The following is a 16,050-nucleotide window of genomic DNA, read 5'->3' on the forward strand; positions in this document are numbered from 1 at the left end:
TGCTGGGATTAAAGGTGTGGACCACCACTTCCCCGCTTAGTTTTCTCTTTTAAGAACTGAATATAAAAACACAAATTTGTTATTGCTGCTATTGTTGGGTTTTGTTAACTTTTTTTTTTTTTTGAGAGAGAGAGAGTCTCATGTATCTCAACTTGGCCTCAAACTCACTACAAAGCTGAAGACAACTGAACTATTGATCTTCTTGCCTTTACTTCCTGTGTGCTGGGATTATAAGAGTAAGCCACCATGCCTGATTTACTGAGGACACAGCCCAGGAATTACTGAATGCTAGGCAAGTACTCTACCAACTAAGCTACATATCCATAGTGCTGACGTCTTACAGTATGTGTGAGAAGTAGACAAGGACAGGTCAGACAAAGGGAGAAAGGCATTGTTCTATGAACTCAGCAGTTCTTTAGCTTTGGTGGAAATGATCACTGCCAGAGAATGAGCCTTCCTTCAAACCTGGCTGGCTGGCATGGTGGGTGGGGCAATGCAGACTCCATAAGGTCAGTTGAGCAGAAAGTCTCCTGATTGCTTCTTGTAAAGTGGGGAGTAGTGCACAGCCCTCTGGGGCCTGAGTGTCTGTCATTCCAGCAGAAAAGGGACACTGGGCCAACAAAACAGCAATCACAAGGTGTTAGGGGGAAGATTTCGTGAAAAAAGAGAAAAATGTGTTTTTATTTGCTGCTGATATTGAAAATTCCTCTAACCCCACATTTGGGTATAGGAGAAATAATTATATATTTATGATTACATGATACACGTTTATTTGTGCCTTTTCAGCTTATTTATATTTAATGTTTATTGATACTATTAAGTTTAATCTTTCCATTTTAGTATTTGGTTTTTATTTATCTCATCTGCATTTTGTTCTGGTTCTTTCTGGAATCATTTTAGGTGAACCACAAGTTTTTAATACCTCTTTTTACTTCTTCCATCAATATTTTAGCTGGCTTTCCTTTAGCATTGTCTTACCTTAGAAATTACATATACATCTTTAAGATCTGCGCCTACCTCTAAGTACCAGCACACTACTTCATGGCTATTGTAGGGCCTTTAAGCCAGCAGAATTCCACTTGTGCTCCCTACCACCCTTTTTGCTTTTGGTGTCTTTATCTTTTATTTCTGCCTGTGCTCTAAACTTAAAAAAGATATTGCATAATTCAAATATTACATATAAACCACACATAGAGCAATATAAACCATGCAAGACAAGTTATGTAAAGTAAAGGGGAACGTGTTTCATCTTTGTTCATTCTAGTGCTCTATTCTTCCCTGAAGACATGGTCCTCTGTGTGATCTTGCTTCTTTTCAGTCTGAAGAACTTTATGCCATCCTAGTAGTACTAAAGTACTTAGACAAACTTCCAAATGTTTGCAAGTCTGAAATGTCTTTTTTTGCTTTAATCTTTGTAATTTTCTAGATAGAGAATCCCAGACTGTTCCAGCACTCTTCGAATGCTAACCGACTATCTTCTGCCACTGTTTTTGATGTAATTATACTGTTGTTCCTTTGTCAATGTGTCTTCTCTTCTGTTGCTAGTTTTTAAGATTTTCTTTTTGTCTTTGGTTTTTACAAGTTTTACTTTAATAATTGCCCATTGTGTGACTTTCTTTGCATTGAATATTTAGGATGTTTTAAAGTTTTTTGATATGTAAATTATTATCATTAATCAATATATGAATGTTTTCAGCCAATGGCCTTAATTCTCTCCTCTCCTTGTTGATCTATTTTATTTTATCCCATGTATGGGTTTTAAGTGGTCCATGTTTTTCTTTTCTCTTTGTGCCTATTTCTTGTCTCTGTAAACCAGCATAGATTCATGGATTCTTTACTAAGCTGCATTTTCTCCTCCTCCTCTTTTTCCTTCTTCTCCTCCCTCTTCTTCCTCTTCCTTTTGAGATGGGGGTCTCACTGTGTAGTCTGGACTGGAATTCACTATGTAGACCAAGCAGGTTTTGAACTCAAAGATCCACCTATTTCTGCCTCCTGCATAATAGGATTAAAGGCATGCACCACCACACTTGACCTAAGCTGCATTTTCTATTCTTGTTCTGATATGGTGTTCTTCACTTTAATGATCTCATCCCTTTCTACAGTGTTAGTGTATCTCTTAAAGTTCTCTAAATACCTGGTTGGGTCTTTCGAGACAGAGATTTACTAGGTAGGTCCGCTGGCCTTGAACTCACAAAGATCCACCTGCCTCTGCTTCCTAAATACTGGGATTAAAGCCACACACCACCATGCCAGACATATTTTTTAGTATAATATTATACTAAATATACTATATATTGTTGGACCTTAAAGTCCAACCACTGAGGAGGAGTCGCCCCAGAGACACTCTCACATCGCAGTTGACGTAAAAGCAGAGGATTTAATTCTGTCACGACAGGGTCTTTCAGCATTCGAGAAGCCAAAAGACCCCAAATGACTGTCACAAGCTACTTTTAAAGTAAAAAGTCATAGAAACAAGGGGGGAGGGAGAACTCGGGGGTTGTTCTTTAACTATTACGATTGGCTTATTCAAAGGGCTATTAACAATAATTGGTCTGAGCCCAGGCTTGAGAGTGGTTACCAGATCAGGTGAGGTAAGAGGAAACATTTGAAGGTTACTTTGACCCCTTCCCAGGGACTGAGTCAAAACATCTGTGGACATCTGGGGGTATCTTGTCCCAATTTTAAGAACTGAGCTCTATTTGGAGAACATCCACAAGGACACAGGGAGATGGAGAGTCTCCAGCTTTCCAGTACGTGCATGTGTAGTTGTTAGGTTCCCAGGAGGGGGAAAGCACTAAGGCTGAGAGGCCTCAGAAATGGCCTCAGAGCTGTCCTAGAGTTTTACATATATATTTGTTCTTCAGAGCTGAGGGCTGAACCCAGGGACTTGATCTAAATCCTCAACCTCTTTTAATATAGTATTTTACTAATTATCTGAAACTTTCATACAATGTATTTTGATCACATTTATTTCCTATTGCTCCTAGGTCCATCCTTCTACTTTTGTGCCCTCTTAAAAAAAACCACCAAGTCCAATTTGTGCTGCCCACGGCTGTTGGGTTGTCCACTGGTGCATGGTCCCTCTCCCAGTGGCCATACTTTTAAACAAAACTGACTTCCCCCCTGCTCCCCACCACCAAGCCTCCAGAGGCCATCAACTGTGAAGAGCTACACACATTGGCATCTTTAGAACAATTTTTAAGAACACTCAGTAACTTCATGTCTGGACTGTTTCTTTGGCTGATTTTACTGAATGTTTATTCTCTTGATCAGAGGGCACATTTCTTGTTTCCATTTATTTAAATTATTATATACTGCACATTTTACAGTGCTATATTTTACAGTGCTGAGGCAATATTTATTTTCTATAAAAGGCACACTACTGTCAGGCCACAATTTGATTAATCTGTGGTTAGGTTGGGTGTGGACTTCATTGCAATCATAGTCTGATGCAGAGCACTACTAGTTTGAATTGCTTTGTGAGTGGGCCCAGAGACCATCCTTCTCTGAGGTCTACAGCATGAGAACTACATAGATAAAGGACCCTTAGAGCTTCCCAGCAGAGCTGTCAGCTTTTCAGATTACAGGAGATCTTTCTCCCTGCGACAAACCAACTGCAGTTTTCTGGGTTTCTAAAAAGTTGTTTTGCCCTCTAGTCCTAGCCTGACTTTCTGTATCTTGATTTAAAGAGGCTGGACCACTTGAGATGGGTGGAGAGCTTCTCACTTTTTCTGCCCCGCCATTGCCCTTGGAAGTTGGGGTTCAGAATACTTTCTGTTGATGCCATGCTAAGCCACAAGTTAATTAAAAGTTTAAGTGGTCTCTCTTCCCTCCTCTAGGGATTAGAATCACTTTTCATGGGCTCTTTTCTTTAAAAGGCTCACAATTTTTTGGATTCCCATTTGATTAGCATACTTTTGTTCATCCTTTTACTCTAAGGTGGCACCTATCTTTAAAAGTAAGTTTTATTTTTTATTTTTTATTTTTTATTTCTGAGACAGGGTTTCTCTTGCGTAGTCTTGATTTTCCTTGAACTTGCTTTGTAGACCAGGCTGGCCTTGAACTCATAGAGATCCATCTGTCTCTGCCTCCCAAGTGCTGGGATTAAAGGGGTGCACCATTACTACCCAGCTCTAAGATATGTTTCTTGGAGGCAGCAGATAGATAATTTTTGTGTCTTGATCTATTCAGTCAGTGTCTTTTGATTGGAGAATTGAGGAGAGTGATATTTAAAATTATTACTGAAATGTGCTAGTTGTGTTGATTAATTAATTTGTGATGTTGTTTGTGTTCTCAATGACATTTTGTGTTTTAATAATTATGACTTTGTACTTCTTTCCACAGTCTTTCTTCTGCCCCAAATACTGCTTCTTGTATTTTTCTTAGGTTTAGTTTGTTGGGTATAGTTTTTTAGACTGTTTATGTCATGGGGAATTTTTCTTTCTCCTTAAATCATAGAAGATAGTTTTGATGGATATATTATTTTAGTTTAGCTGTCATAGTCTTTTAAGACTTGGAGTTCAATTGCTCCAGGCTCTTCTGGCTTTTAAAGTTTCCAATGAGAAATAAATTGTTATTCTGATGGGGTTTCCTTTATGTGTGACTTACCTTTTATTCTCTTGCAGTTTTAAATACATTTTCTTTGTTATATATACTTAGTGTTTTAAACATGATATACTGTGGCAATTTTCTTTCCTGGTCTTGTCTGTTTGTGTTGTGTGCTTTTTTCATTTGTATGTGTCTTTCCTTAGTTTAGGGGCATTTCCTATGATCTTGTTGAAGATGTGGTCTATGCTGTTAACTTGGGATTCTTCTCCTTCATCTATGACTATAATTTGAAGTTTTTTTTTTTTAAATAGTGACTAACATTTCCTGTTTTTTCCTAATTTTTTGTGTTCCTTGATTATTTGGCTTAGATCTTCTATTTTATCTTCAAGACCTGATATTCTGTCTTCTGCTTGATTCATTCTGTTTGTAAGGTGTTCCTTTGATTTTTCTAGTTGGGCTACTGGGCTTTTCAATTCCATCTTCATTTCAGCTTGAGTCTTCTTCAGTGTTTCTATCTCCTTATTCAATTCTGTTCTCATATCCTGAATTGTCTTCACCATTTCCATCAGCCTTATGTTTGTATTTTCTTGGGCATCAATCAGGTATTTATTCTCATTAAGTTCTTTATCCTTGATTTCACTGAGCTGTTTCTTTGTGTCTTCTTTAAACTTGAATTTTTGAGGATATTTATCACTTGTCCTTTAACTTTTCTATATACTATACTATATACTATTTTCTAGTAGATACTGGAGAGAAGATGCTGGCTTCATCTTTAATATTGCTGGTATTCCCTTAACGAGATCTGGGCATGTGGACTTCCTTTGCTCGTTTTGAGTTTGTTATGGATATATCAGGATGGGGGAAAGAATGTGGGGGTTGGGTCGGATCTAGAGGTTGGAAGTGTCTTGGGTAGAATGTAGTCAGGTGGACAGAGGGAACTGGATTGGTTTACAGGATGTGCTTCCTGTTCTGACCTGGGGAGTGTGGGGATTGAAGTCTGAGTAGAAAGGTTGAACACGACATGGGAAAATTCCTTGGTCTCGGGGATAGGTAGGCAGGATACTCGGGGATAGGTAGGCGGTGAAGGCAGAGAAGTCCAGACTGGGCTGTTACACTGGATGTGGGACCCAGGTTAAATCTGGCAGACTATGGAAAAGGCATGGATGAGGAGGTCAGGGGTACTCAGCAGGCTAGATTCTGGAGGAGGAAATGAGAAGTCTGGTTATAGAATGGGGTGGTGCAGACAGTGTAAAGGGTCCTGTGGGTCAATACAGGTCTTGGTGGAAGCCGAGCTATTAATTAACTGTGTTGCAGGAGGAGGTGGTGGGACTAGGCAGGAGCACAGGATGTGGGACCCAGTCTAGATCTTGCAGGTTGCAAGTATTGGGTACTGGTGGGCATCAGCAGGCTAGGCCCTAGAGGAAGACATGGGATGTCTAGGGATGGAGTGGGGTGGGAGAGCTCAGTTTGCTTCTTGCCCATAGACAACTAGAAGCTCAAGGATTATGTCTCAAATAATCACAGAATATTTTGGCCAGCATTAGTGTTTTTATAGGAAGTGCAGCTCTCAAAAATGTTATCAGCTCCTTCCCCTTAACTCCAGTCTTCTCTATTCCCAGAAAACACTCACAACTTAAGAGATGTGTCTTCTTTTTACATATTCTGGGCACCACAAGGAATTGAGGATTTGCGGGAGAGCTATAGAAGTTTACTCTTTACTGTGCTCTTTCCAGAGTCGTGTCTCCCAGTTTTTCTCCATTTACTAGTAGTAAGCATCAGGAGTATACCTTTGATTTATATTTTTAGTTCACAGGCCTTTTAAGGCTTATCTTTAATTGGCTAAAGATGAGAATCATTACTATATCCAAGTCAGAAGGCACATATCTGGAATCTCACATTTCTCTTTCATGTCCACTTATATACTGGTCACTTGATTCTTGAGTTGGCTTCTTTTGTTTCTTCTATTTTGCCACTAGCAGGCAATAGTTATCAAAACATTTTCTTGACTTTTGCTGCCCAGTTCTGCCTGAGAGAAAGCCACACGTTTACCACTGCAACTGTCTTTATCAGCTATCATAGGTAAGAGTTATACCCAATTCCACTTTCCATCTCCAAAGGACAGCTCCTCATTGCTGGGCACCTGACCCTAAGTTAGGACCGTTTTGTTAGCGTAACATTTTAAGAACTGATTTCTGATAAACGAGAGAGGCAGGACACCTTACAGACTTCCTGTCCCACAGCCAGAATCATTTGTTACAGCCTCTTTTTTTTTTTTTAATCATTGCTACATTCCATCACTGAGATCACAAGAGATCTCCATGATTTCTTCTAAACCCTATCTTTATATGTAACTATTCAGCCTCCAAAGTTTTCCTAGGAAACTGTTACTTCTTTGAAAAATGTTATTACATATTTTTGATTACTTGCTTTTTTGTTTGTTGCTTTTGGAACAACAGAGTGTTTATAAGCTGCAGGCATTCTTAAGTACATTTGATCTGCATTTTTACCATGTGCTATTCTGGTCCACTGTTTGGAACATAAAAATCATTTCCACAGCAACTAATTATAGTATAAGTCACAAATGCCAAATTACTACTGCTGTGGAGGTTGGAAGCAAACTTCATGAAAATTCTAAAAGCCTCTTATTTTGGAAATTCTTCACTGAACTATTACAAGCTAATAAAATACAGAAAAGACACATAATATCCAGTGCAGACATGAACTTTTCATATCAGTTTTATGTGTGATAAGCTTGACACAAATCTGGAGAGGAAGATTTTCTGTCTCATGTTAAACCTTTGCTAAAATTCAGTTGAGCATGCCTGTGAGGGACTGTTCTGTGCCTCATTCCTGCTTTGCTGGTCTGTGTCTCCAGCCCTCTATAACATCACTATCCGTTCATCGCTGTACACTAAATTTCACCAGGTAAAGTGACCATTGTAGCTAGTCTAGCATTTTCCCCCATGCTTTCCACATACATTTTAGACAAGCTCCTCTATGTGTATAAACGTACTACTCGGACTTTAAAAGAATTGTGCTCTCTCTCTCTCATCTATCTATCTCCATATAAACATATGGATCTATTTAGGAGTATACTGAGTACAAATACAGCATGTCTCTTGATTTATTATATCTTTGATTCTTTCCTTAGCATTTTCTAATTTTAGTCATAAAATGTTTGCTGACTGAATAATTAACAACAGATATTCCCTGACTTATGAGTGGGTTTTATCCTGCAAGCCCATTGAGCTGAAAATGAACTTAGTGCAGCTAAATTCCTGCACACCCTAGTTTGACGGAGGAGGGTCATTTGTCTATGTGTTACTTTCATTGGTTAATAAAGAAACTGCCTTGGCTTTTGATAGGACAGCAGCTTAGATAGGCGGAGTAGACAGAACAGAATGCTGGGAGAAAGAAGGCAGTGAGGCAGACGCCATGGAGCCAGCCACTAGGTCATACATGCTGAATCTTTCCCGGTAAGCCACCACCTCGTGGTGCTACACAGATTATTAGAAATGGGTTAATCAAGATGTGAGAGTTAGCCAATAAGAGGCTAGATATAATGCGCCAGGCAGTGTTTAAATGAATACAATCTGTGTGTTGTTATTTCGGGTGTAAAGCTAGCCGTGCAGGAGCTGAGCAGGACAAAAAGCAGGCCTGCTCACCTCATTACTACACTAGTTTAGCAGCACAACACAGGACAGAGCACTGCTTCTCCCTTTGACTGCCTGTCTGAGGATGGCATCTCACCAGCACTGCCTAGTGTGGAGAAAGCACCATATTGCATAGCACCAGCATAGAAAGTGATCCAGCTCCAAATTACATGGTTCTCATACCAGGGTAAAGTAAGAACATTCATATTGGGGTGTGTGCAGTCTCTCTAGAGAGGCCATAAATGGTGTTTGTTTTAGTTTCACTTCCTACATGTTTGTTGTCATTTTAAAAGAATGTTATTTGAAGCCGGTCAGTGGTGGCGCACACCTTTAATCCCAGTACTCGGGAGGCAGAGGCAGGCGGATCTCTGGGAGTTCGAGGCCAGCCTGGTGTACAAGAGCTAGTTCCGGGAGAGGCACCAAAGCTACAGAGAAACCCTGTCTTGGAAAACCAAAAAAAAAAAAAAAAAATGTTATTTGATTTTTGTGTGTTGATTCTGAGTATTGTGACTTTGCTGAACTCATAATATCAGTTGTAGTAATAAAAACAAACCTGATTGGGTTATATTGTTTGGATAACAATCATGTTATCTGCAATTAGGAAAGTTTTGTTTTTTTCTTATCCAGTCTACCTGCTATTTCTTTACCTTTTCTTGGAGTTTTAATGAGTTATTATTCATTCCAGGGGAAAGAAAGTATCCTATCTTTCCCCATTAACTACCACTTAGCACTGGGCAGTAGTGGCACACACTTTTAATCCCAGCACTCAGGAGGCAGAGGCAGGCAAATCTCTGAGTTAGAGGTCAGCCTGGTCTATAGAGTGAATTCCAGGACAGGCAGGACTACACAGAGAAACCCTTGTACAGAAAAACTGAAACCAACCAACCAACCAACCAACCCAAATAAACAAAAAACAAAACCAAAAAAACCGAAATACCTTTTAGCTTTTTAAAAGAATTAAACAATTTTTTTTTTACCCAATTGAGTTTGTTCCCTTCTATTTATAACTTATTGGGGAATTTTTGTCAAGAATGCTGAATTTACTTTAAACTAACATGGTCCTATTATTTTTATTCTTCAGCTTGATTTGATGACAATTTACACTGATAGATTTTTGAAGTTGAAATACTGTTTAACTGCTAGGATAAATCTCTCTTGGACATGGCATATAATTTTTTATACATTGTTGGATTTGAATTTCTATTATTTTTGTGAAATATTTTTTGCCTACATCCCACTAAATTCCTAAGGAACATTAGTTCGCACTCTGTTCTAGTTTTAATTTTCTTCCTACTGGTTTCACCGAATGGATTGGTGATTCACCTACTCCTGTTTTGTAAAAATTGATGTCAGTTCTCTTTTATAGACCTGGTTAAATTCTCAACAAAACTATCTAGGCATGGAGCTTTATTTTTCAGGAGTTTTCAAGTTACAAATATAATTGTTTAGATAGTTTTAGTAGTTTGCGGAGGTTAAGACACTGTCTTCTTGAGAATGAAGTTGTTTTTTGAGTGCCCTTATACTCTGAGGAAAGAGCTGTGGGGACCCGGAGAGCACAGCACCTGAGCAGAGTGGCTTTTCAGAACTCTAGCCTCTTAGGCAGAGGACATCCACTTCTGAGATAGAGGCAAGCAGGCATCTGTGGAACGTGAGAAGTCTTTGGAGAGGTTGATGGCTGGGTGTCAAGAACACAGAGATTCAAATGGGCTCAATCACTCTCATTGCATGGGTTTCTCTAGTGCTCAGGATATGAGACTGAGAAGTGTCTGTGGATATCACTCAGGGCTTAAAAGAGCAACCAGAGCAGAGGGCAAAGGCACCCTCATCCCAGAGAGGACAGCCACCAGATTTGGGCACAGGTGAGAGGGTCTAAGTGATGCTTCATGTATATGCTGTGGACCTGGACTAAGTGTCAAGAAGAGTTAGGCCTTGAAGCTCAGTGTGGTGAAGAAAAGAGAATGACATCACCACATGTGTGACAGGTACAGGCCAGGGAAGTGCTGGACAATGAGCATGGGAGCAGGCCAGCGAGGATCAAATGTGCATCTGGTGGCATTAAGATTCAGGAGGGAAGCATCTGAGAGAGGAGCTTGGCCAGGTTCAAATATAGGAGACTATCGGGGCCATTCTTACTCAAACCACCACACTGTTATTCTATCTGTATCTATTTCCCTATTGTCCCCATCAAAAACAATTTCCACAGTTACTTATTCTTAAGCTCAGCTCAGCATTTAGTAGTACTAGATTCTCACCCCAATCCTACCTCTCTTACATAAAATATTTCCTGACTTTTATTACTCAAATAAGAATCTGTGGCCCTGGTATTCTGGTGAATGCATAGGATAGCCTAGACTATCAGTCTCCACCTACCCCATTATTGAGCATATGCACTGCAAGGCCCAGGGCTTAGTAGGGTGCAGCAGGAAACAGATGGTGCTGCGTTGCATATGTGCATCGGGTAGGGAGCTACTGAGCTGGGGAAAGTCAGGTTGATTTGTCAAAACGGGCTTTTGAAGCCATGAGTGCAGGACATGCTTTGTTGGGAAAGGGTCTTCCTGAGTACAAAGTAAAGAGGCTTGAGTGAAGTGGACACCAGTGTGCTGAGGACTAGCCAGAGAAGACCATAGCATAGTGGGCCATAGCAGCTGGGCCTAACCTGGAGGGGAACAGTCCTGACCTCATGATGGTTACACGCCTCAGGGAAGACTAACAGCAGAAATGAGTACTTAGAGACAAGTGCAGGACCTTGTGTGTGGATCAGGGACACTCTTTCTGGAAGGCTCCTGACAGAAGCAGCTGACAGGTAAGAGAAAGGTGAGGAAAAAGGAGGAAGTCACAGGGAGCAGTCTGATGGAAGAGGCATAAGGTGACAACTGAGGCAGGCATTTCGCAGCAGCAGCTACCCTACTCCTTCTCTTCCTGACTCTGTGCTAGCACTGACATCTCTTTAAATGAGCCGCCCACATGATCCAAGCCAGTTACAGTCTCTAGCTTTTCCTCATCGGAGCAGAGCCAGTTGGTATCCCTTTAACTGGACAGCACTATTCTGCCTGGAAAGTGAGGAGCAGCAGATGATTGCAGGGGTTCCATGAACACCCTGCTACTCCAGATCAGAGGGATCTGTGAAACCAGAACTCTGCGCCTGCTCTTTCACCTGTCTGGCAGCTAACTGGTCTTCTACTGGGAGGAAGAAAAGTTACTGCCCAAGAATGGTGATTCAGAAAAATAGGTAAACTCTAAAGGCAGAGAGGCACACTTCAACAAAACCTGAAGTCTCTGGCTACTGGAATTCCCACAGAGTTGGGGGCTGCCACCTGAGACCCATTTTTCCTGCCCTCTGAATGACAGGGGTGAGGGTAGGCACAGTGAGGACAATGGCCTTCCAATAGGAGTCCCACAGATCACACATCCAGCACCTGAGCTTCTCCTGTGACTCATACTTATTATTTTTATTCTCTTACACTTGTTTTACTGGGACAAGTCACAGTTATTTCATAATTAGGAAGCTTTGGCACCCTAGTCATCTACTCTTCTTTTCCAAACGATTAACTACTAGAGAAAAGTTTAACTTCTTTTTCATGAAAACAGCTCTGGAATAACTTTAGACTTTTAAAATCACATCAGTATTCCTGCACACCTGATAATACTGTTCCTTGTTATCTTACCACTGTGAAGTCAGGGTAGAAAATACATCATCTCTTTCAGATTCCTGGAATAACTTCAAAAGCTCTGGATCCCCAGATAAATGTGCAAGAATGCGCAATTCAATCTGTGAAAAATCTGTGAAGAAGAGTTCTCAGTCAATTTAGATTCACCCCCATCATTGATTTATCCTAAGTCACTCTCAGACTGCCTCCCCATGAGGCTCAACGTCAAAACATTTCTTCCCATCTGTCAGGCTCCCTTAGCCTTTGGACTATGAGCTCTTTTCTATGCCAGCAATTCTACAGACCTGCTCTTCCTCTTGCAAGGTCAGCAAAGCCTCCAGGATGGACAAAGTTCATTCATTCACCATATCCATTACAATCTTATGAAGCTCTCCTGTGTGACAGGATCCCACTGGGATGTGTTAATAAATAATGTAGACAGAGACCCCTTCTTCCATGGAACTTACATTCTAGGAGACATTCTGATAAATCATCTGAGATGTCAGAGGGAGAGAAATGGAAGAATTGGACCAAGGTATAGTTTGGCAGAGAAACTGGTGTCATGGTGAGGTGGTCAGTTCCATTGCTTTGGTCCTCAGCAAAATTACAATGAACAAAGACAGAAGAGGGAAAAAGGAAGGGCTGTAGGGGTTTGAAGTACAGGGGCACAGTGGCTAACAGGGCTGCTTGAGTTAGCAAGGGGAGGGAATAGGGGGAGGACAATGGAGGAAGAAGCAGATTGAATGGGTTATGCCAGAAAAATGAGGGAACCCTGAAAGCCAAATGCCTGTTATTATTTAATGTGTATAATAAATCTCTGCTTTATATAAAGTTTGCTTTAGGATTTATTTGCAAGAATGAGTTCTATATGCATCTTTGCATTATTTAGTTGGTAAATATTTGAACTGCATGAAAATGCACAAAGTGAGCTATAGTGAGAGTGGCATCCCTCCACCATCCTATGCATGTACCTGCTGCCAGGAAGGTGTGGCCTTCGGAGGAAACAAACAGGGCTCTTGGGGAGATGGTGACGGTCTCCTTTTCTTTGCCTGAATTGTCATTTCAAAAGCATGTGATGAGATTCACTGTCAGATGACTTGCAGCAATTCCTCATACAAAATTATTTTAATGTCAAATACAAATAAAAGTCTAGATTTTTAGTTTTCTATTATCAAAATTATCTGTTCTGTCTAGAATTATGATAAAGAAAGGAAAAAGTCAGACATTTACACCCAACACCACACTAGTCAAGCACTCGAGAGAGAGCCTCACTGATGTGAAGCTCTATGCAGAGGCCATGCAGCTATGTGGCTCCTACTGGATACCCCATAAAAGGGCAGCCGAGACACAGGGGCTGTGGTTTGCCTTTGTTCCTGCTCAAGGTGACTGTATATTTAGAAAGAGCGCTCTTGGCTTTGGTGGTATTATTGTGCCTCCTTCATCAATGCCCACAGCATGGCGGCAGCACTGACATGGTCACGGGTTATTGGGAGTGGACATCCTAGAACCCTTTACCAGATTAGAACTTTCCCTTTTTAAGAAATATGATCATAAGCATTACAGTGGGATAGCTCAAAAGAAAGGTTCTTCATATGCTTTTATAAACATCTCCAGAGTACTTGAGATTTTATTAAAAGCCAGGCTATTGTGTGTACTTTTGTTTGTTCTTTATTGGGAAGTTGGTGGGGGAAGGATGGTGGGAAGGGAGATATTTCCCTGGTATAATTACCATCTATTTTAATGTGTAAACTGCTAAAAGGGAGGTACTATATCCTTCAGCTGCTTTTTATTTTTTCAGTGTAGGCTTGCACTAATCATGCAAATAGAGAGGAACACTTCAGGAAAGTATAGCAGTTACATTGTAAGAAATTATACAGACACTTCTGGACTTTAAGAAATGCCCCCAAGAGTTCAGTGAGATAGAAAGTAATGTGTTACCTTTAAAATTCCGAGGCATAGAAATTTGAATTGGGTGCTTGGAGATACCTTGGATGTTCTGTTAATAAGATAATAGCTTTAGTTAAAATATCTACTTAACTTAATCTGTACCATTCAAGGGCATTTAAAACACATAATATTTTATTAAATATATAATGCCAATGTGCCATGCCTATGCATGTTAACGTATAATACAACTGCCTAGTGTGAAAGTTTCAGTGGAGACACCACTGCTCACAATCAGCAAGTGTGAGAACAGCCTTGACTCTGGCCTATGTGAGCCTGTGATATATACAGTGACTTGGCAGTAGCCTAAATCATGAACTTTCTTAATTTTAAAAGTCCATGTAATATGCTAAAGGTAGATTTCTAGGAAATATGTATGTTATACTTTAATTTAAAAACATTCTTTAAGCTGGAATGTAGCATTTAATGATCATATACAAGGCACGAGGCTTCATCTTTTGAACTACCTAAAAGCACAAGAAAATAAAATCACCGCCATACTTCATTTATTTATTTATTTGTTGTTGTTGTTTTTATTGAGATATATTTTTCTCCACTCCTCTCCTTCTCCTTCTACCCTCTCCCATGATCCCTACACTCCCAATTTACTCAGGAGACGTATTTTTTGACTTCCCATGTGATTAGATCCCACCACACTTGGAAATGAAAGTTCTGCTCTCACTTAATTGCAGCCCCTCCTCTGCTTCTGGTGTTTGGTACCTGCGTCGGCCTTAGCATATGGCTAACAGTGGTGCCTTGCTCACACCCTCAGGGTTTCCTTGAGTGCCTGTGCTTTCCACCTCACCAGGGTAATGACAGATGATGATGGTGGTGCTAACAGATGACAGCCAAGTTCAACCTGTGTCCACCGTTCAAATCATGAGAGTTTCTGTCACTGCACCTTTCTGTGCTTGGCAGTAAACTGAACAACAGGCTGCTTTGTCTGGTAGTAGAATTTTCTGGGTAATAGTTGGTCTTGACCTACTGATTAGTTATGATGAATTATACTCCAGAGGCTGACCACTAAAATCCACCTTGTAGGTGACCCTTTTAGGTCTCACAGAAGCACAAGAGGTATGGGGCAAGCATTTCATCTTCCTTGCACACATGAACTCACAACAGCTGTGCTCACCTGCATAGGATCAACCCAATTAAAGTTTCTAATGTGGACAAGGAGAGGCCACTGAAGCCTCACCTCTAGCTAAAGAGCTACTGAGAGTTGATGACTGATGGGAAGAGTCTTCTTTCTTTGTGTGGAAAGTGGACATTAGGAGGGTACTTAGGCTCCAGTGGATTGGTGTGGGACGTCCTTTTGTATATGTGTTGTTTTTATTGGTTAATGAAGAAAGAAGCTGTCTTGGGCCTGCACAGGGAAGAGTAGAGCTAGGTGGAGAAAAATAAACTGAATGCTGAGAGAAAGAAGGCAGAGTCAGGAGAAGCCATGTAGCCGCCATTGGGGACAGATATGTCAAACCTTGCCAGTAAGCCACAGACATGTGGTGATACACAGATTAATAAAAATGGGTTAACCAAAGATATAAGAGTTAGCTAGCAATACACTTAAATGATTGGCCAAGCAGTGATTTAAATAATATAGTTTCTGTGTGATTATTTCGGTTCTGGGCAGCTTGAAACGAACAAGCAGCCACCCCCAACAGTAGATAACCACGTATCCATAAACATCTGGGCAGCACTAATTGAACTCACTGGTTAAAAATAAAATTGGAAGATATGTTGGGAGGGTCTAGGAGAATCTGGATTGGTGAAGTGGGGTGTGGATATGAATAACATATTTTATATACATGCATGACTTTTTCAAAGAATAAACAAAAGCATTACTCAATTAAGATAACATATGATTTAAAGCAATGTAAAGAAAACTTTATATTGGAATTTTGTTTGCAAATCATATAGATGCAAAATATAAACTACTAAAGCAAACCCACAAAACAAACAAAAAAGCAGTCAGCACTAAAAGGCACTTCTAGAACAGAAGAGTGAGGAGCTTATCATATGGAATCAGTGACTCCTTGGTTACTTAAATCAGGTAGCAGAAGAAAGAAAATGCTAACCAGCGTTCTTAAACATAGGCACAATAATTCTTAATAAATCATTAACAAACCAAACCCAGTAATATAGAAAAAGGATTATATATCATGACCAAGAGATAATTGTCTTAGAAAAGCATGTTTGTTTTAAAAAGTCCAAAACTATTAATATGTGGTATTCATGGAATAAAGGGCTTTAAAACAGTAAAT

General features: G+C 40.2%; 1 protein-coding gene across 2 annotated transcripts in view; it reads right to left on the bottom strand.

The window, feature by feature from the left end:
- Positions 1 to 16,050, bottom strand: part of Poln (DNA polymerase nu) — a 146,415-nt gene that overhangs the window by 39,519 nt on the left and 90,846 nt on the right. For both annotated transcript variants that reach the window (XM_057772397.1, XM_057772396.1), the window contains 3 exons: positions 13,787 to 13,844; positions 12,820 to 12,897; positions 11,867 to 11,981 (listed from right to left, as the gene is read on the bottom strand). In XM_057772397.1, the coding sequence (XP_057628380.1) occupies positions 11,867 to 11,981; positions 12,820 to 12,897; positions 13,787 to 13,844 (251 nt within the window). The remainder of the gene's footprint in view (positions 1 to 11,866; positions 11,982 to 12,819; positions 12,898 to 13,786; positions 13,845 to 16,050) is intronic.

The sequence above is a fragment of the Chionomys nivalis genome, chromosome 6 (genome assembly GCF_950005125.1).
Source record: "Chionomys nivalis chromosome 6, mChiNiv1.1, whole genome shotgun sequence".
Lineage (NCBI taxonomy): Eukaryota > Metazoa > Chordata > Mammalia > Rodentia > Cricetidae > Chionomys > Chionomys nivalis.